Genomic DNA, 19,736 nt, shown 5'->3' with positions numbered 1-19,736 from the left:
GTATTTCAGCAGTTGATCATTCCTTAGCCACTAAACAACTGAAAAACACAATAGTATACAGTATCCAGACTTTCTGTGTATTTTCCATCTTTACATGGCTTATATTACTCTATTTCTTTTACATTTATTTATTTATTTATTTCTCTGAGACAGGATTTCTCTGGAAATCTGCCTGCCTCTGTCTCTGGAGCAAATCTGCGTGCACCACCACAGCCAGCTTCTCTATTTATTTACCACTATGCCGTTTTTTATTTCTCTCTCAATCCTACATATATTTTTAAACACACTGTAAACCTTTAGAGATTTTTCTTCATCTGAATCTTATTTTACTGTAAACCTCATGTTTTTCTGGCCACGTGTCTTTTTTTTTTTTTTTTTTTTTTTTTTTTTTAGTTTTACAAGACAGGGTTTCCCCGTGGCTTTGGAGGCTGTCCTGGAACTCCCTATGGAGACCAGGCTGGCCTCGAACTCGCGGAGATCCGCCTGCCTCTGCCTCCCAGGAGCTGGGATTAAAGGCATGCGCCACCAACGCCCGGCATGGCCACGTGTCTTATCTGCTAAAAACCATGGTTGTTTAAACTGCAGTTCTTCCAATATGGCAGGCCTAAGTTTGACTCCAGCTTGTCGCCTCAGTCTATGGTGATATCCATCAAAAGCTGCCCGCTTGGAGATGTGGCCACTGCCACTTTCAGCTGTACATACACACCTTTCTCTTAAAAGAACCTTGCTGGGTTTTTTTTTCTCCCGCTTATGCTGAGTCAGGAAGACTCCCTTAAGTGAGCCACGTGAGTCTCTGCTTGTCTCTAGCAAAACAGAGCCTAACTGAGAAAAATGCTACTACCAAAAGCTGTGCTTCTCTCCATTCTTTTGTTTCTAAACTTTTGTCATTTTACATGGAAATTCAATCCCACACGCTGACACCATAAAGAGCACTTGCTGCTCTTCCAGAGGAGCTGGGTTCAATTCCCAATACCCACAAGACTGCTCAAAACTGTCAGTAAACCCAGTAACAGAGGATCTAACATTCTCTTCTGGCCGCTTTGAACATAAAGCACACACAGTAGGGACAGACATACAGACAAAACTATACACATAAAAATAAATTCCAGGCAGGCATGATGCACACAGCTTTTTCTTTGTTTGTTTGTTTTTTTCGAGACAGGGTTTCTCTGTGGCTTTGAAGGCTGTCCTGGAACTAGCTCTTGTAGACCAGGCTGGTCTCGAACTCACAGAGATCTGCCTGTCTCTGCCTCCCGAGTGCTGGGATGCACACAGCTTTAATTCCAGTTATTGGGAGGCAGAGGCAGGTGTATATCTATGAGTTTGAGGTCAGCCTGGTCCGTTTAAAAGGTTCAGCCAGGGCTAAGATAGACCCTGTTATGCAGCAGGCTTTTTCTTTTGGGCCACCAACCAGCTCCCAAATCATGACATGGAAACTTTTTAAAAAATATTTTATTTATTTATTATGTATACAATCTTCTGCCTACAAGCCAGCAGAGGGCATCAGAGCTCATTCAAGGTGGTTGTGAGCCACCATGTGGGACTGAACCATCTCTCCAGCCCACTATTCAGTTTTTTATTAGACCTTAGGCAAGCAAGATGACACTTTACACAGTTAAACAAATTTAAACAAATGCAGCATAAATAGAAGTAACACAGCTTTACACAATTAAAGTAATACTCCACAACAGAAACAAATGTAACATATCTTTGCATAGTTAAAATAATATTCTACAATACCCTGTTGTAGCTGGAATTTTCTTTGGTCTGCCAACCAGCTCCCAAATAAAGATAAAGATACAAATACTTATTAATTATGAACACTTGGCCTTAGCTTAGGCTTATCCCACTAGCTCTTTTAATTTAATCTGTTTCTATTCATCTACATTCTACCCCTGAGTGTTTTACCTTTCTTTCATTCTGTGCATCCTACTTTCCTACTTCCTGCATGTCTGGCTGGCTGTTCTATGGCATCTCCCTGTTGTCTCTTTTTCTTTCTTTCCAAATCCTAAATACCTCCTCCTACTTACTCTTCCTTCCTGGAAGTCCTGCCTATACCTCCTCCTTTGCTACTGGCCATTCAACTTTTTGTTAAACCAATCAGGTACCTTAAACATGCAAAGTAAAACAGCAATACATCTTTACATAGTTAAACAATACCCTGTTTCACAAATAAATAGCTAGCACCCATTTTGGGCAGCTCATAACTACTTGTAACTTCAACTCCCGTAAGATCTAATGCCTGCTGGGTGGTGGTGGCAGACACCTTTAATCCCAGCACTCCGGAGGCAGAGGCAGGTGGATCTCTGTGAGTTCAAGGCTAGCCTGGTCTACAAGAACTAGTTCCAGGACAGCCTCCAAAGCCACAGAGAAACCCTGTCTCGGAAAAAAAAAAACTAATACCCTCTGCTGGGCAATGGTGGTGCACGCCTTTGATTCCAGCACTCAAGAGGCAGAGGCAGAGGCAGGCGGATCTCTGTGAGTTTGAGGCCAGCCTGGTCTACAAAGCAGATACTAGGACAGCCAGGACTGTTACACAGAGAAACTCTGTCTTCACACACACACACACACACACACACACACACACACACACAATTTTTACAGAGCTCCCAGGGCCTCTACACACTAAACATGTATTCCATCACTGAGATACCTTTCCCATGCCCAAGGCAATTTTTTTTTTTTTACATGGGGTCTCATTATATAGCTCTGGCTGCTCGGAAACTTGCTCTGTAGAACAGGTGACCTTAAAATCCACAGCCTCCGTCTCCTGAGTACTGGGATTAAACCCACGAGCTACTATGTCTGTCTCCCAATTCACATTTTAAAGAAAGTTTAACGTTTCAATGATTAAGTCCAGTAGTGGTAGCAAACACCTTTAATCCCAGCATTTGGGAGGCAGAGGCAGGTGAATTACTGTGAATTCTAGGCCAGCCTGGCCTACAGTGTGAGTTTCAGGACAGTCAGGGATACACAGAGAAACCCTGTCTCAAAAAAAAAAAAAAAAAAAAAAAAAAAAAACAAGCCGGAAAAAAAAGAATGTTTCAACAATTAGGAACTGGCAAGATGGTGCACTGACTTTTTTTCCCAGAGGGACTGGTTTTGTCTTCCAGCATCCACTCTGTGACCCACAACCATTTGTAACGCTAATCCCAAAGAGGGAATGCCTTCTTCTGGCCTTCTCAGACATCAGGCATGCGTGAGGCACACACAGAAAAAACACAGAGGTTAAAACCCACGTACATTAAAAAAAAAAAACTTGAACTCATCAGAATGACTCATAGAATGAACCTGACAGGAACTGGGATGTATGAGCCCGGAGGTGAGCTCTTGATGTGATGTGGATGAGAGGTGACTTTTGACAGTTTGGGCGGATCGGGATGGGTCAGGTATTCTGGCACTCAGGAGTCACACAATACTGAGTGTTACACAGTTCAGGTGGAAAGGTATCCCGGAGCTCGGAGCCAAGGTTGTAGTAAGCTTAGCTGCTTACAGCCTTGCCTCAGGGAAAGGCTTCCCCAGTGTATCTGCTCTGCTCTGGCAGGACAGGGTCTTCCATCTGGGGATGTTCGCCCAGTGTAGCAGTTTTGCTCCGCAGGAGGTTTCTCCGGCAAAGTTACTACAGTTCAGCTCTGCTCCAGGAGTGGAAGGTTTCGTTGGCAAAAGTGTTACAGCCCTGCCTGCTCTGCTCTGTCTGCTCTGTCTGCTCTGTCTGCTCATTCTGCTCTGCCCAGGATCACCTCTGCTCCACTGCCACCGCAAAAAGAAGATCTTCACCCGAAGTTCACTGAAGGGGTTTATTGGGAGGGAAGGATCCAAAAGAGTGGCTGTCCTCTGCCAGAGCAGCAGAGAACAGCCGAGTAGCATGAACAGACACAAGCTGAACAGACACAGGGTTTATATAGGAATTCTAGGGCGGGGATTGGTCAGATTTTAGTGCTGAGCTCAGATTGGCTAGAGCTCTGCTCGAGGATTGGTTAGTTTTCTGCACAGCATTAGGGTCAGATTTGGCTCTGGTTTCAGGACCAAAGTGGGGTTACCATTTGCCCTAAGGTATCAGTGTGAGAAAAACAAGAGTCCTGTTTTGGATGTGTTAATTCTGTACGACCAAGATGCTGGTCCCTTCAGTGGGGCAGACTCATTAATAGTTCAGTGTGAACACTCAGAGGTCTTATATGGCCAGGTGCATGCATAGGTTAGAGATGTAAATAGAAGCCCACTCAAGTCAGCCTCAGAACAGAAACAAACCAGGAACAGGCTTCTGTATCAAGTTGCTGTAAGAAGAATACATGAGCCGGGGAGTGGTGGCGCACGCCTTTAATTCCAGCACTCAGGAGGCAGATGCAAGTGGATCTCTGTGAATTCTAGGTCAGCCTGGTCTACAGAGTGAGTTACAAGACAGCACATAATACTCAGAGAGGACCTGTCTCAAAAACAAAACAAAACAAATAACAGCCATGGAAAAGAGCATAAAAAAAAGAGTATGTTGATATATTTGGCTACAAAGAACAGACAACCCTGGCTCAAACCATCTGATGAATCCTCCTCTTCCACATAAGGAGTCTGCTCTAGGAAGATACTCCTTGTTTTACCCTCACCCATGACCTTTCTTGTTTTCTGAAGACAAGGTCTCATTCTATAGTAGAGGCTGACTCGACATAGCAGTCCTCTTTCCTGGACTTTGTAATGCTGGGGTTACAGGTGTGTGCCACCAGATCTGGTTGAACCACAAGAATTGAACCAGTCTTGTTAGGATTTCATCTTGGGTCTGGAGAAAGGGCCAACTTGAACAAAATTGGAATCCATGACTGTTAAATAGGATCTCAAAGTGTCTACTGCATAGCTGAATAAATAGATTGCTTAGGGTGGAGGATGGAAGGCCATTTCATTTCAACAGCATCTTCCAAAAAGTGTTAACTATTCTGTACAAAAAAAAAACTTTTTATTGAGAAAGGGTTTCTCTGTACAGCCTTGTGTAGTTGAGGTTTTTTGTTTGTTTGTTTTTCACTCTTTGGGGATCCGCCACCCAGCTCCCAAATAAATGCACAGATACTTATTTTTCATGAGTGCTCAGCCTTAGTTTGACTTGCTTCCTAGCCAGCTTATCTAATTTAAATTATACCGTTTCTCTTTAACTACATTTGCTTCTGGACTTCTTACCTTTCTTTATTCTATATTTCTTTGATTTCCTTCTTACTCCGTGGCTGGTTTTGTGGCTGGGTGTTTGGCCCCTGGCATCGTCCTCTCCTCCTCATTTTCTCGAACCTCCTGTAAGTGAGTGGGAGTGCCTGGTTTCAGCACTAAAATGTGAGCGAGTATGAGTGTTAACAGCTCTGGAGCTGCAAAGGTTTCCTGACATATCTGGAAGTCAGGCTACCTGAAGCTGAGGTGCAATGGGGGATGGTCTCTCCACAAGATATAGCAATCCAGCTCCTCTCCTACTGAGGGCCATTACAGCTGAGCTCTGCTCTGTTCCCTAAGGGAATGTCTTAGCAGAGCTAACATCTTCTTCTGTCCTTCTTTGGCTAAAGGCAGAGGCCCTGAAGAAATGTGGCAATCTCCTCTGGCTCTGACTAAAAGCTGTTACTTTTCTGCTTATAGACTTACTCAGCTCCCCTAAGGGAAGTCTCAGCAAGTGTAGTTGGAGTTTCTGTAGCGCCCAGTGTTCCATTTCAAATAAACACACAGAAGCTTATATTAATTATAGACTGTTTGACTGATGGCTCAGGCTTCTTATTAATTACTAATTATTAATCAGTTCCTGTTCATCTGTGTGTCTCCACATGGTCTTGGCTTCAGTGAGCCGAAGTCTCTTGCTTTCTCAGCAGCTACCTTGCGTCTCTCTGACTCTGCCTACTATCCTGTTTGGATTTCTTGCCTGGCTAAATCCTGCCTGTCCATTGGCTGAAACAGATTTATTCATCAACCAATAAGAGAAACATATTCACGGCTTACAGAAGGACATCCCCCACCAAGCAAGTTCTTTTATTCTTCATCGTGAATGAAAATCTTCACCCAAGACTCTTTTGAGAAAAAGATTTATTTGGGAGGGAGGAGTCCAGGAGAGTGACTGCCTCTGCCAGGGTGAGAAAGGACAGCCAGCAACTGAACAGACAGAGGTACTTATATAGGGCTTCTTGGGGGCAGAGTTTTCCCAGGGAGAGGTTTTATTCTGCTCAGGGATTTATTAGTTTTCCTGCTCAGTGATTGGTTTGTTTAGTGGGTCAGGGGCAGAGATTGGCTCTAATTTCAGGGCAAACTGTGTTTCTTTCACTGGTCCTTTTTAGCCTTTTGGCTCTAATTTTAGGGCCAGGATATATTTCTGTCACTGATTCTGATTTCAGAGACTAAGTGTGTTTCTTTGGCACTGGTTTCAAAGTCAGGGTGTTTTTCTTTGGTTTTGAGTTCAGGGATAAATTGTTTCCTTCACTGGCTCTGTGGGTTCATAGTCAAGGTCCTCAGGGATTGGTTGGATTCCTGCCCAGATTGCTCAGGGATTGGTTGGTTTCTTGTTCCAGTTGGTCAGGGGCAGAGTTGGCTCTGGTACTCAGAGCCATCTCCCCCTTGCTCAAGCCTAGATTTCTCCTCCTCTTTATTCTCTCTGCCTGGCAGCCACACCTATCCCTCTCCTGGCTAGCTATTGACCATTCACCTCTTTTTTTGTTTTGTTTTGTTTTTTTCCGAGACAGGGTTTTTGTTGTGATTTTTTAAAAAAGTGTCAAGAGAGAAAGATGTCACATGACAGAGATCAAGTGGAAAGGTTTTTTTTTTATTAGGGGAAAGGAATTGTATAAAGGGGGAAGGGGAGTGGGGGAGGCTGGCTTTTGGGGACAGGAGCAGCTGGGGAGAGGAAAGAGAGGCAGAGAGAGGGGCGGGGACAAATAGAGGGAGAAAAAGAGAGGAAGATGGGAAGTGGGCAGGGCCCTTTTAAAAGGGAGCATAGTGAATATGCACAGGTGGCTTCAGCTGAGTGCATATCCTGTCAGAACTCCAAGGGCAGGCCAGTACAGATACCTGAATATTAACATTTTTTCTGTGTGGCTTAGGAGCCTGTCCTGGAACTCACTCTGTAGACTACGCTGGCCTCGAACTCACAGAGATCTTCCTGCCTCTGCCTCCGTGCTGGGATTAAAGGTGTGCGCCACCACAGCCCTGGCTGACCATTCAGCTCCTTATTGACCAATCAGGTGTTATAGGCAGGCAAAGTAACATAGCTTTACAGAGTTAAACAAATGCAACATAAAAGAATGCAACCCTGGGACTGGAGAGATGGCTCAGAGGTTAAGAGCACTGGCTGCTCTTCCAGAGGTCCTGAGTTCGATTCCCAGCAACCACATGGTGGCTCACAACCATCTGTAATGAGGTCTGGTGCCCTCTTCTGACCTGCAGGAATACAGAACACTGTGTACATAATAAATAAATCTTAAAAAAAAGAATGCAACCCATTTTTACATCATCAAACAAATATACCAATCATAAACAAACATAACACACCTTAAACTAATATTCCACAACATTCACCCCTTTTCTAAATAAAAATGAAAGATTTTAACTTTAACATAGTAAAACTATATACAACAAAATCAGTTATCAAGTAAGAATTACATTTACGATGATCAGTCTATTTGTATTTAGCAAGTACCTAATTTACTTTCTATCATAACTAAGGAAAACTAAAACTCTATTTAGTCTTTAATTCCATCAAAGACCCCAAAAGGATGTAATATTACCTAACAACAGAGACATCTGGCCGCCTGGAGAGTCACCCAAGGTTCCTCTGCAACATTGGGGCATTCACCTTTGGCCTATAGGCCTAGAATATCTGACAGACTTTTCAGTGAAGCAGGAAACTTGAAGGACCGTTTCCCCTTGCCTTGACAAAGTTGTCAGTTGCTTTCCTGTGTGTCCTGCAGAATGTCTGGCAGACTCTTTTGTGAAACAGGAATATCAAAGGACTGTCCTACTTTGTCTTGGCAAAGTTCAGCAGTCTTTTTTCCTGTGTCCTGCTTGTCCTGTCTGTACAGCATTTTGTCAGCAGTTAAGCCAAGAGCAGTTTCTTGCCCAAATGGCTAGCTTTGCCACAATGAAAGCAAACTCCATATGGGATTTTTTTGATGCCCATCATCCTTTTATGAAGTAAATTGGTGCTCCCAGGAGCAGATGTGTCTCATCATGAAAAGCCCTATGTTAACAAAACATTTTAATGCCATATTCTATAGTTCTTTGAAGTGTTTGAAAATCATTTGTCTGTCTAAAATATACCTGTTTAACCTTGAAAACATACCTAATGTCACTACAAGTCTGATTATTATAGATTAATCACAAACCTCATTTTTTAGTTATACATTGCATTTTAAAATAAGCTGCATAAGCCGGGCGTTGGTGGCGCACACCTTTAATCCCAGCACTCGGGAGGCAGAGGCAGGTGGATCTCTGTGAGTTTGAGGCTGGGCTGGACCAACAGCCTCGAAAACAATACAGAGAAACCCTGTCTCATAAAAACCAAAAAAAAAAAAAGCTGCATAAGCACAATACCACAAACAAAAGTAAAAACATATATACTGCATAACAAAAAATAACTTTAAAGCCGGGCGTTGGTGGCACACGCCCAGCACTCGGGAGGCAGAGACAGGCGGATCACTGTGAGTTCGAGACCAGCCTGGTCTACCAAGCGAGTTCCAGGACAGCCTCCAAAGCCACAGAGAAACCCTGTCTCGAAAAACCAAAAAAAAAAAAACCAAAAAAACTTTAAATTTGTATCAATATACCAAAATCCATGACAATGCAAATATCTGAGATTAATAGTTGGTTTTTTATCCTATATCCTACATTCCCCTAAATGATAACAAACATCTATAATCCAACAAACAGCCAAAAGCCACTCACACTCCACCTCCTGAGAATGTGGGCATTGCTTTCTCTAGACTGCTTCCTGTTGTCTGTGGGTGCTGGCATCTTTGGGAGGTCCCTGAGAAAATTGAGATAATGGCCAAGTCCTGGGAAGACTGGCTCTTACCTTCGTTGATATATATCACCTGTCAAGATTCAGGCGGTCTCGCCCAGTGTTGGTGGCACACACCTTTAATCCTAGCACTCGGGAGGCAGAAGCAGGCTGATCTCTGTGAGTTCGAGACCAGCCTGGTCTACAGAGTGAGTTCCAGGACAGCCTCCAAAGCTACAGAGAAACCCTGTCTCGGAAAAAAAAAAAGATTCAGGAGGTCTCCCCTGATCAAATCTGATCCATATTAGAATCCACAGCCTCAGAGGGAACTGAGAATGACATGTGTAAAAAGTTAAATTAAAAAAAATATATGGCCAGGCGGTGGTGGCGCATGCCTTTAATCCCAGCACTCGGGAGCCAGAGGCAGGTGGATCTCTTTGAGTTCGAGGCCAGCCTGGTCTACAAAGTGAGTTCCAGGACAGCATCCAAAGCCACAGAGAAACCCTGTCTCGAAAAACCAAAAAAAAAAATGCTTTGGTTATGCTTTTGTTTCTTCAGGAAACAAGAGGTTGTGGATTCTTTTTTTTTCATATATTTATTTATTTATTTTGGTTTTTTGAGACAGGGTTTCTCTGTGGCTTTGGATGCTGTCCTGGAACTCACTTTGTAGACCAGGCTGGCCTCGAACTCACAGAGATCTGCCTGCCTCTGCCTCCCAAGTGCTGGGGTTAAAGGCGTGGGCCACCAATGTCCGGCTTCCCCCAAAACATTTTTTACTTCCATTTTAAAATTAAGGCATTCTCAAAATATCTAGGCTGGTTTATTTCAGCAGTCCCTCTTTCAATCCCATGTCTCTTAGCAGCTGTCATTTGCTTATCAGCATTCAAAAAAATCAAAGACAACACAATGCCATACAGGACCCAGGCTCTGTATCTCTCTCTTTATTACTTTACCCTCTCTTTAAAGACTTTATTGTTTATAAACTTTTTTAATTGTCTATATTCTTTCTCTTTTCTACATTTTTTAAAGATTTGTTTATTTATTACATATAAAGTGTTCTGCCTATATGCCAGAAGAGGACACGGGATTGAATTGTAGATGGTTGTGAGCCACCATGTGGTTGCTGGGAATTGAACTCAGGACCCCTGGAAGAGCAGTCAGTGCTCTTAACCTCTGAACCATCTCTCCAGCCCTCTCTCTTCTCTTTCTTAAGCCTACATATTGAAAGGGCTTCACTTCTAATAATTTAGAAATAAAGGGACCAGACCCTCACTCAGTCCCCTGCTTTAGTAGCCATGACAGTCTACAGAAAAGACACGTAGGCCTCTGACACACTCCAGATCCTCTGGCCTCCTGGAGTCTAGGGCCAAAACTGAACACAAAGAAACTCCAGACCCCCCACCCCCCAACCTACCTCCTAGATGCTTGGTTCCCGAGAACTGTTTGGCCACAAAAGAGACTCCAGAGGGGACCAAAACCTCCCTTGTAGTCTCCAGGATATAGTTCTGAAAACTACTGGTATCTATGTACAACAAGCCACCTGCAAGTAACAAGAAAATGCCATTGAAACCAAAAAATATTCCCTCTCAGCACTGACGAATGAAAATAATTGGTATACAGGTATTTCATGCCAAAATATGACTTTGTGAAATGCTCCTAACGTTAACCAATTAGAAACCAACCCCTACCTACTGATATAATCCTGTAACTTTTGTCTTTAAAACCTAGCAGTAGACAGGGAACTTCACTCCCTCTGGAGGTTGCTGGGACAGCTAGCCAGACGGGGTCCCTGTCATGGTTGGATAAACAATCATTAAATTTTGCTTTGGCAGTTTAGTGGATCTGTCTTCCCGGTGGTCTCTGGGGACTTTGCAACTTGGGCACAACACATATATTTTTAAATACACTGTAACCTGTTTAGAGGTTTGGGGTTTTCATTTGTTTGTTTGTTTTCTGTCTAAACCTGCTCTGCTGCATGTCTCTAGTATTTTTTGACCACATGAGCTTTTAAACCGCTAAGTGGTTAGGACCTCTGCCATGGCTTTGACAGTTGACTCTGTCCACTTCTTGGGTCTTTGCAAGCTATGCCTAAAGCTGGATGGTCCCAGTGGGAAGTAGGTGACTGAGAACTCCATTCAACCCCTCAGCTCTGGAATACCAGTGTCCTGCACAGTGGCAGCCTTCCTGTTTCTATGAAAAAGGCTGTTTAAGTGCTCTGCTGCAAGGAACTGTATCGTTTTTTGTTTTGTTTGTTTTTCAGCTTTCTCAGGCTCTATGTGGAAATTTGGGTCTCAAATTGGAACACCAAAATGAAATTGGTTTTTTTTAACCCTTTGGGGGCCCACCACCCAGCTCCCAAATAAATACACACAGACTTACTCTTACTTATGAGTGCCCAGCCTGAGCTTGGCTTGTTTCTAGTCAGCTTTTCTAACAAATTATCCTGTTTCTCTGTATATATCTTTCTCTCCTTCTTACCCTGTGACTGGTTGTGCCACTGGGTGGCTGGCCCCTGGCATTTTCCCTTTTTTCTTTCTTCCCTAGATTTTTTTCCTCCTATTTATTCTTTCTGCCTGGCAGCTCCACCTATCTCTCTCTTCTGCCTAGCTATTGACTGTTCAGCTCTTTATTAGATCAATCAGGTATTTTAGGCAGGCAGAGTAATACAGCTTTGCAGAGTTAAACAAATGAAGCATAAAAGAATGCAGTACATCTTTGCATCACTAGGCAAATATTCTACAGTATAAATGAATGTAACATATCTCAAAACTAAAATCATATTTTACACCATGGCTGTCCTGGAACTTGCTCTGTAGACTAGGTTGGCCTTGAACTTAGAGATTCTACTGCCTCTGCCTTCCAAATGCTATAGTACTGAAGGCATGCACCACCACAACCAAGCTCACACACAAAAAAAAACATCTAAAAATAATACTCATTTATTCATCTGTTTATTTACATGTGTGTTCACATGTGTTTATTTACTTATTTTATTTTATTTTTTGGCTTTTCGAGACAGGGTTTCTCTGTGACTTTAGAGGCTGTCCTGGAACTAGCTCTTGTAGTCCAGGCTGGTCTCGGACTCACAGAGATCCACCTGCCTCTGCCTCCCAAGTGCTAGGATTAAAGGCATGTGCCACCAACACCCAGCACATGTGTTTATTTACATGTGTGTATGTATATATGCACATCTTGGTGCACATGTGAAAATCAGAGGACCGTTACAGGAGTTGGTTTTCTTCATCCAACCTGTGAGCGCCAGTGACTGAAGTCAGCTTATCAGGTTTGGTAGAATCACCTTCACTCACAGCCCCTCACCTTTTTATTGTTTTTTTTGAGACATGATTTCATGCATCCCAGGCTAGTCTCAAACTCCCTATGTAACAGAAGTTGTCATTAAATGTTCAGTCCTCCTGTTCCTGCCCATCAAGTACTAGGATTACTTTTTTGAGGCAGGGTCTCATGTATCCTAAAATGTCCTTGAATTTACAAGGTGGAAGGTTGATCTTTTCTAAAAATAATTTATTTAGCCGGGTGTTGGTGGCACACACCTTTAATCCCAGCACAGGAGAGGCAGAGGTGGGCAGATCTCTGAGTTCAAGGCCAGACTGGTCTACAAAAGCTAATTCCAGGACAGCCTCCAGAACAATACAGAGAAACCCAGTCTCGAAAAACCCTCAAGAAATTATTTATTTTTATTTTATATGCATTGATATTTTGCTCACCTACATGTCTGTGTGAATGTGTCAGATTCCCTGGGAGTTACAGACAGTTGTGAGCTGCCATGTGGGTGCTGGGAATTGAACCCGTGTCCTCTGGAAGAGCAGCCAGCCAGTGCTCTTAACTGCTGAGCCATCCCTCCAACCCTGAGCCATATCTCCAGTCCCCCACCCCCTTTTTTTAAGTTTCTCAAGACAGGGTCTTTCTGTGTAAGCACTGTAGCTATCCTGGAGCTCACTTTGTAGACCAGGCTGGTCTCGAACTCACAGAGATCTCCTGCTTCTGCCTCCCAAATGCTGGGATTAAAGGCTTGTGCCAACCCCTGCCACCCAGTGAGGGTCGGTATTCTGATGGGTTGGTTGCCTTGCCTCCATCTCCTGAGTGCTGGGATTACAGGTGTGCCCCACCATACTGAGTTCTGCACTGCTAGGGATCAAATCCAAGGCTTCCCACATAAGCACTCCAGCTGAGTCCCATTCATCCCCTATGGTTTGCTTTTTTTTTTTTTTTTTTTTTTTTTTTTTGGTTTTTCGAGACAGGGTTTCTCTGTGGCTTTGGAGGCTGTCCTGGAACTCACTTTGTAGACCAGGCTGGCCTGGAACTCACAGAGATCTGCCTGCCTCTGCCTCCCGAGTGCTGGGATTAAAGGTGTGCGCCACCAACACCCGGCTCTTTTCTGAATTCTTTAGATAAAAAGATCATAAAGACTGAGGGGAGTAGCAAAAGATCCTAGTAACACTTTAACTGATTGTTGTTTACTTTCGCCTTTTCAATCTGTGTTCAGGTCTTAGAACTTGATTTCCTTCCTCAGCATCTTAAGTGCTGGGATCATAAGGGTTATGATAAAGCAAGCATGACAGGAACCTTGGAGGATTTCGTGGCAGGCGAGGGTGACTGAGGCAGGGGACAAACGTGCCAGGCAGACAGAGCTTAGCGAGAAGTTTTATTAGAAAGGGAAGGGGGAAGGAAAGGGAAAAGAGGTAAAGAGACACAGAGAAAGGACAGAAGAGAAGAGGGGACAGGACAAGTCCTGTGTGTCCCAGGTGAACAGCTGGAAAGCGAGGGGAAAAGTGTGTAAGTGGGCGGGACTCTTTCTTTTAAAAGGGTCCTTTACACCTGCATGCTGACCAAGTTACTCCTGAGTGTATCCTGCCAGGTGACAGGGGCCGGACAGCATGCCTGAATCTTTACAGTAATGTGTGCCTGTATGTAGCTCGGTTTGATTTTTTAGAAGAGGTGTGATATAGCTTCCTTGTTTGTGCTCAGACTCTAAATCCCCATCTCTCTAGGGATGGAACTAGGGAATGTACAGTATTTGCAACAAATACAGTCAATTGAGTTTTTGTTTTTTTTTTTTGTTTTTGTTTTTTTTTGGTTTTTCGAGACAGGGTTTCTCTGTGGCTTTGGAGGCTGTCCCGGAACTCACTCTGTAGACCAGGCTGGCCTCGAACTCACAGAGATCCGCCTGCCTCTGCCTCCCGAGTGCTGGGATTAAAGGCGTGCGCCACCAACGCCCGGCTTCAATTGAGTTTTGATAGGGTAAATTTCAGAAAGGAATTCAAGAGTTAAGTAGCGTCTGCCGGGCGTTGGTGGTGCACGCCTTTAATCCCAGCACTCGGGAGGCAGAGGCAGGCGGATCTCTGTGAGTTCGAGGCCAGCCTGGTCTACAGAGTGAGTTCCGGGACAGCCTCCAAAGCCACAGAGAAACCCTGTCTCGAAAAAACCAAAAAAAAAAAAAAAAAAAAAAAAGAGTTAAGTAGCGTCTATTATCGCCTTGGGAGAGGCGAGGAAGCCGTTAGAAGACACGGATGTGAAAGTTCACAGTCATTACTACCTTCACATTCAATCTTTTAGCCAAAAGGCATTTACCAGGTATCTGTCACGTGCTCCACTTTGGAGACAAAAGACCCAGGTTATCAGAAGCTCTCAAAGCTGATCTTAATCCTCGGTGCTACAGGAATAAAATAGGGCGGGTGCAGCTACCACCAAGAAATTTTATATGGATTTTGCGGTGCACGCCCTTAATCCTATCACTGAGACAGGCGGATCTCTACAGGGCGAGTTACAGACCAACCAAGGAAATGTAGTGAGGCCCTGTCTCGAAAGGAAGGAGGGGAGAAGGAAGGGAAAAAAAAGAAAGAAAGAAAGAAAGAAAGAAAGAAAGAAAGAAAGAAAGAAAGAAAGAAAGAAAGAAAACTGCTTCTCAAGCGACCAAAGGACTATTGGGGGAGGAGAGTGTGACTTCGGAATATTAGGAAGCATAGGATTCCTACAAGGGACATGGGGGCGGTATCTAAGAAGAGCCGAGGACTGGAACTCTATGACCCCATCCCTAACTCTATTTAATTTTGCTTCTCATGGACTTGGGGGTGAGACCTTCCCAACCGACCGAACCCAGCCCTAGCTAACGCCTGCCGCCCTGGAAACTACAACGCCCAGAAGCCTTCGAGTGCGCTGGTGCATTGTGGGATGCTGCTCGTTTTCCTAAACCGATCCCTCAACCTGAATTGTGGAAATTCTGTTCTCCGCGAGACACTAGAATCCTCCTCTTCCGCCTTATGCCCGGATATCAGTGGGCCATGACCATAAAAACCGGCGGCTAGAGGTTCCCAGACTCGCTCTCCCGCTCTCGTTTCCGCCGGAAGTGATCTGTAGTCGCAAGTGCCCGTCCTTCTCTGCACGCGCGGCTTCCCGGTGCCCAATTCTCGGTCCCGGTCGCCGAGTACTACCACAATGGCGGCCGCTACGTTATTGCGAGCGACGCCCCGCTTCAGCGGTGAGGAGCGGGTTGGGGGCAGGCAGCCCGGAGACCCGAGGGGCGTCGAGGTAGCTGGGTTCGGATGCACTCCCTTGACGCCAAGCTCCTCTCACCGCAGGTCTCTGCGCCAGCCCGACCCCAATTCTGCAAGGTCGACTGCGGCCGCTGAAGGCCCGGGCATCGCCCTTCTTGTGTCGCGGCCTAGCCGTGGAGGCCAAGAAGACCTACGTGCGCGACAAGCCCCATGTGAATGTGGGTACCATCGGCCATGTGGACCACGGCAAGACCACCCTGACCGCGGCCATCACGAAAAGTGAGTTTGGCTTGGTTTGGTTGGGGGCGTCCGGCAATGCCCTGTCAGCTGGAAGGACCAGAGCTGGGGAGTAGGGTGTCTGTAGTAAGTTTAGCTTGGCGCCAAAAGACACTTCAGACGAGGGATGTTTTGGAAGATGCAGAGACAGGTTTCCCTGTGCAAGAAGAGTCCTGTGAGGCACAACCTGAAACAGTCCCAATGGGTCCTTTCTGTGTGGAGAGAGAGTTTCAGGAGACCTGTCAGTGGAGAAGTTGAAGCGGTCCGTGGCAAGGACAGACCCCTTGAATAAGTCTTTCTGTCGGTAACCCCCTCCCCCTGCAAAGTTACGTCTCCTGAAACTTACCCATCCAGATTGTTCATGTGTGAGGGATCCAGGCGTGTGTCCCGAGCCTTGTCTGCAGCTCTGAACCCGAGTTGAGAGGTGTGTTCTTTCCTCCGGTAGTTCTAGCCGAGGGAGGTGGAGCTAAATTCAAGAAGTACGAGGAGATAGACAATGCCCCTGAGGAGCGAGCTCGGGGTATCACCATCAATGCAGCTCATGTGGAGTATAGCACTGCTGCCCGCCACTATGCCCACACAGACTGCCCTGGTCACGCAGATTATGTTAAGGTGAGGGTTGCTGGGGACAATCAGAACCTGCTTCTTCAGGTCAGTGGAGGTTTGAGGGGAGGAAGTTATTTGGATGTGAGAACAAGGATTTGTGGCTGCAGCTGCGGGTGGTGAGGACATGGCAGAATGGTGGGCATCTTGACAATGCACTGTTGAAGAGGTCCTTGAGCTAAGCTGACTTTCTTCCTCTCCCGCCCAGAATATGATCACAGGCACCGCCCCACTGGACGGCTGCATCCTGGTGGTGGCAGCTAACGACGGGCCCATGCCGCAGACCCGAGAGCACTTACTACTGGCTAAACAGGTACCAGGGTCTAAGTGGGACGGAGGTCAGTGAGAATTTGGGTAACAGAGGGTACCATCTCAGCCTCTTTCTCACTTGCAGATAGGGGTGGAGCACGTTGTGGTGTACGTGAACAAGGCAGACGCTGTCCAGGACTCAGAGATGGTGGAGCTGGTGGAGCTGGAGATCCGGGAGCTGCTCACCGAGTTTGGATATAAAGGAGAAGAGGCCCCAGTCATCATAGGCTCTGCTCTCTGTGCCCTTGAGGTGAAAGCAGAGGCTGCTCCTTACTGTTAGAGGATGGGGTAGAACTTTCTTCCTCTGCACCTGAGGAGCAGAAATTTCAGTCGTGTTATCTCTCTCCAACAGCAACGTGACCCTGAGCTAGGTGTGAAGTCGGTGCAGAAGCTGCTGGACGCCGTGGACACTTACATACCGGTCCCCACCCGGGACCTGGAGAAGCCCTTTCTGCTCCCCATAGAGTCAGTTTATTCTATTCCCGGTGAGGCCTGTGCTCACTTGCACCCCCTCCCCATAGGGACCACCTGACCTGGGGTCCCTGGTGACCTATCCTTTTTATTTCTAGGCCGGGGCACAGTGGTGACCGGTACACTAGAGCGTGGCATTTTGAAGAAGGGAGATGAGTGTGAGTTGCTGGGACATAACAAGAATATTCGAACTATAGTGACAGGTATGACGAAATGAGGCTTCAAACCCTGGGGTGATCTCAGAATGATCCTTTCTCATGTAGGTCTTGTACCTTCCTTCTGCCTCAGACTACCTTCTCTGTCTTCTTCCTAGGCATTGAGATGTTCCACAAGAGCCTTGAGAGGGCCGAAGCAGGGGATAACCTGGGTGCCCTGGTCCGAGGCCTAAAGCGAGAAGATTTGAGGCGTGGCTTGGTCATGGTCAAGCCAGGCTCCATCCAGCCCCACCAGAAGGTGGAGGCCCAGGTGAGGGCTCCAGGTGATAGTTGGGCAGGGGTAGGCCAGGTTGTTTGCATAGAAGCAGGACTTTCAGAAGACCATTCTACCCTTGTTCCTCTCCTAGGTTTACATCCTCAGCAAGGAGGAGGGTGGCCGCCACAAACCATTCGTATCTCACTTTATGCCTGTCATGTTCTCCCTGACTTGGGACATGGCCTGTCGTGTCATCTTGCCTCCAGAGAAGGTATGACGGGGCTTAGAGGATCTAAAAGGAATAGAACTGGGCTGTGGTAGTGCATGCCTTTAATCCCAGTACTCAGAAGGCAACCTGGTTTACAGAGAGTTCCAAAACAGCCAGGGCTACAGAGAAACTCTGTCTCAAAGAAGAAAAAAAAAGAATTCTACCTAAAGATATATCATGACACAGTAGTTAGCCATTTCTTTGGAAAGGAAGGACCGGATATGTCCTCATCTAGCATTCCCCAGACCAGATTAAGCTGAAAGTTTAGCAACACCAGCATTCCCAGAGAAACATGCCATAGAAAAGGGTGTGTTTTGTTTCTTCCGTGTTTTGTCAAACACTGGGGTCTCAGAATACTCCAGTGACTACTAAAACTGCATACCAAATTCCTGATCATGATCCCTTTACTTTTTCATGCTGTTTGTGTCTAGCAGCTGGGAGGGAAGGATGGAGAACTTTTCAACCTGCTGCATTTTCCTGTTTTCCCTTCTCTCAGGAGCTTGCCATGCCTGGAGAGGACTTAAAGCTCAGCCTAGTCTTGCGGCAACCCATGATTTTAGAGAAAGGCCAGCGTTTCACTTTGAGAGATGGCAACAAGACCATTGGCACTGGCATTGTCACTGACACACCAGCCATGACCGAGGAGGACAAGAACATCAAGTGGAGCTGAGTCTGGACCTCTCAGGTTGAGCTTTGCGCTAACTTAGCCATAGTCTCTCCGTGGACACAAGCTGCATCCAAGCAGAGTAAAACTATGGACATTTCTCCTCACAAGGGGTGGCCTGCCTGCAGAGGTAGGCAAATAAACTGTTCCATGAATGTTGACTTGTGTCTTGTGCCGTCTGTGTAAGTAGGAGACATGGAGGAGCGCTTCACTGTATTGTACTGGAGTACCCCAGGGCCATTTGAGTTTATTTAGCACCAAGGCCATTTCTGGCATACAGACCAGACAAGTTCAGACTCAAAGCCATCATCTGCTCTGCCAGCTTGAGAAAAAGAACCCGCCAGACGTTGGTGGAGCACGCCTTTAATCCCAGCACTCGGGAGGCAGAGACAGGCGGATCTTTGTGAGTTCGAGGCCAGCCTGGTCTACAGAGTGAGTTCCAGGACAGCCTCCAAAGCCACAGAGAAACCCTGTCTCGAAAAACCAAAAAAAAAAAAAAAGAACCCAAGTCAGTGACCTTTATACGACTTTCAGCAAAATACAACTGTGTGTTATTTTCCTAGATTGAGAAGTTCAGTTATCACTTGGAGCCACTGTTAGGCTCAGCTCTTTTCTTTCCCCTTCTGTGTCTACTAGGTTAATGCCTGGCTTACACATTATTTGATCTCTAGATCTAGCACTCTACTTAAGTACAAACATAACCTTAGCAAACTGCTTGTATTGTACTTGACAGGTCATCACTGCTTCCAAGTAAATATGAGTTTTTAGGTTATGTATGAGCCCCTGGGTTCAATTCTTGGTACCATTTGTACACAGTGTTAAGACCTTGAGACAACTGGCAACTGTGTCAGGTTCTAGATCTTGGGTTTTAACCTGAACAAATGGGCATGATGTAGCAGTGCCTATAATTGGGAGGCAGAGGCAGGACTACAAGGCCAACACGGTCTGAGGTCCTGTCTCAAAAGCCCAGAAACACTAAGGATAAATTGGGGTTCTCACATCTGTTTTGAGACGAAAGACCTTGGTCTTTGCATACCAAAACTTTGTATAGCTCCAGGGCTGGAAAGAGACAGCTCAGCATGCAGGTTCAATTCCCAGCACCCACATGGCAGCTAACAACTGTTAACTCCCAAGATCTGACACCCTCACACAGATATGCATCCAGGCAAAACATCAAATGCACATAAAAATACCATCCCAGGACAATCCCTGATGGCTTGAAAGCTAAATTGCCTTCCAGGTTTTAAGCTACCTACCCAAAGATGGCAAACTTCATCTTCC

The 19,736-nt window shown here is 45.6% G+C and overlaps 1 protein-coding gene across 2 annotated transcripts; it reads left to right on the top strand.

Moving 5' to 3' along the window:
* Nucleotides 1–15,232: 15,232 nt before the first annotated feature.
* On the top strand, nt 15,233–18,614 carry Tufm (Tu translation elongation factor, mitochondrial). 2 transcript variants are annotated; one of them, XM_005064429.4, is made up of 10 exons: nt 15,244–15,437; nt 15,538–15,732; nt 16,175–16,341; nt 16,541–16,645; nt 16,727–16,891; nt 16,994–17,126; nt 17,211–17,315; nt 17,426–17,577; nt 17,675–17,794; nt 18,288–18,614. In XM_005064429.4, the coding sequence occupies exons 1-10, from the start codon at nt 15,395–15,397 to the stop codon at nt 18,459–18,461; spliced, it is 1,359 nt and encodes a 452-aa protein (XP_005064486.1). In that variant the 5' UTR covers nt 15,244–15,394; the 3' UTR covers nt 18,462–18,614. The 2 variants fall into 2 exon arrangements, with proteins under 2 accessions (XP_012972401.1, XP_005064486.1); XM_013116947.3 differs by having other exon boundaries at nt 15,233–15,437; nt 17,426–17,794.
* Nucleotides 18,615–19,736: the final 1,122 nt, after the last annotated feature.

Source organism: Mesocricetus auratus, unplaced genomic scaffold, assembly GCF_017639785.1.
Source record: "Mesocricetus auratus isolate SY011 unplaced genomic scaffold, BCM_Maur_2.0 Super-Scaffold_4256, whole genome shotgun sequence".
NCBI lineage: Eukaryota > Metazoa > Chordata > Mammalia > Rodentia > Cricetidae > Mesocricetus > Mesocricetus auratus.
Note: the sequence above shows the minus strand (reverse complement) of the source record. Positions and strands in the feature narration are given on the sequence as shown.

What these genes read in the sequence shown, in the direction of transcription:
- Tufm (XM_013116947.3), top strand. Translation starts at nt 15,395, where the DNA reads ATGGCGGCCGCTACGTTATTGCGAGCGACGCCCCGCTTCAGCG. An exon ending in GTCACGCAGATTATGTTAAG is followed by an intron (nt 16,342 to 16,540) that starts GTGAGGGTTGCT and finishes TCTCCCGCCCAG; the next exon opens with AATATGATCACAGGCACCGC. An exon ending in TATTCGAACTATAGTGACAG is followed by an intron (nt 17,316 to 17,425) that starts GTATGACGAAAT and finishes TCTTCTTCCTAG; the next exon opens with GCATTGAGATGTTCCACAAG.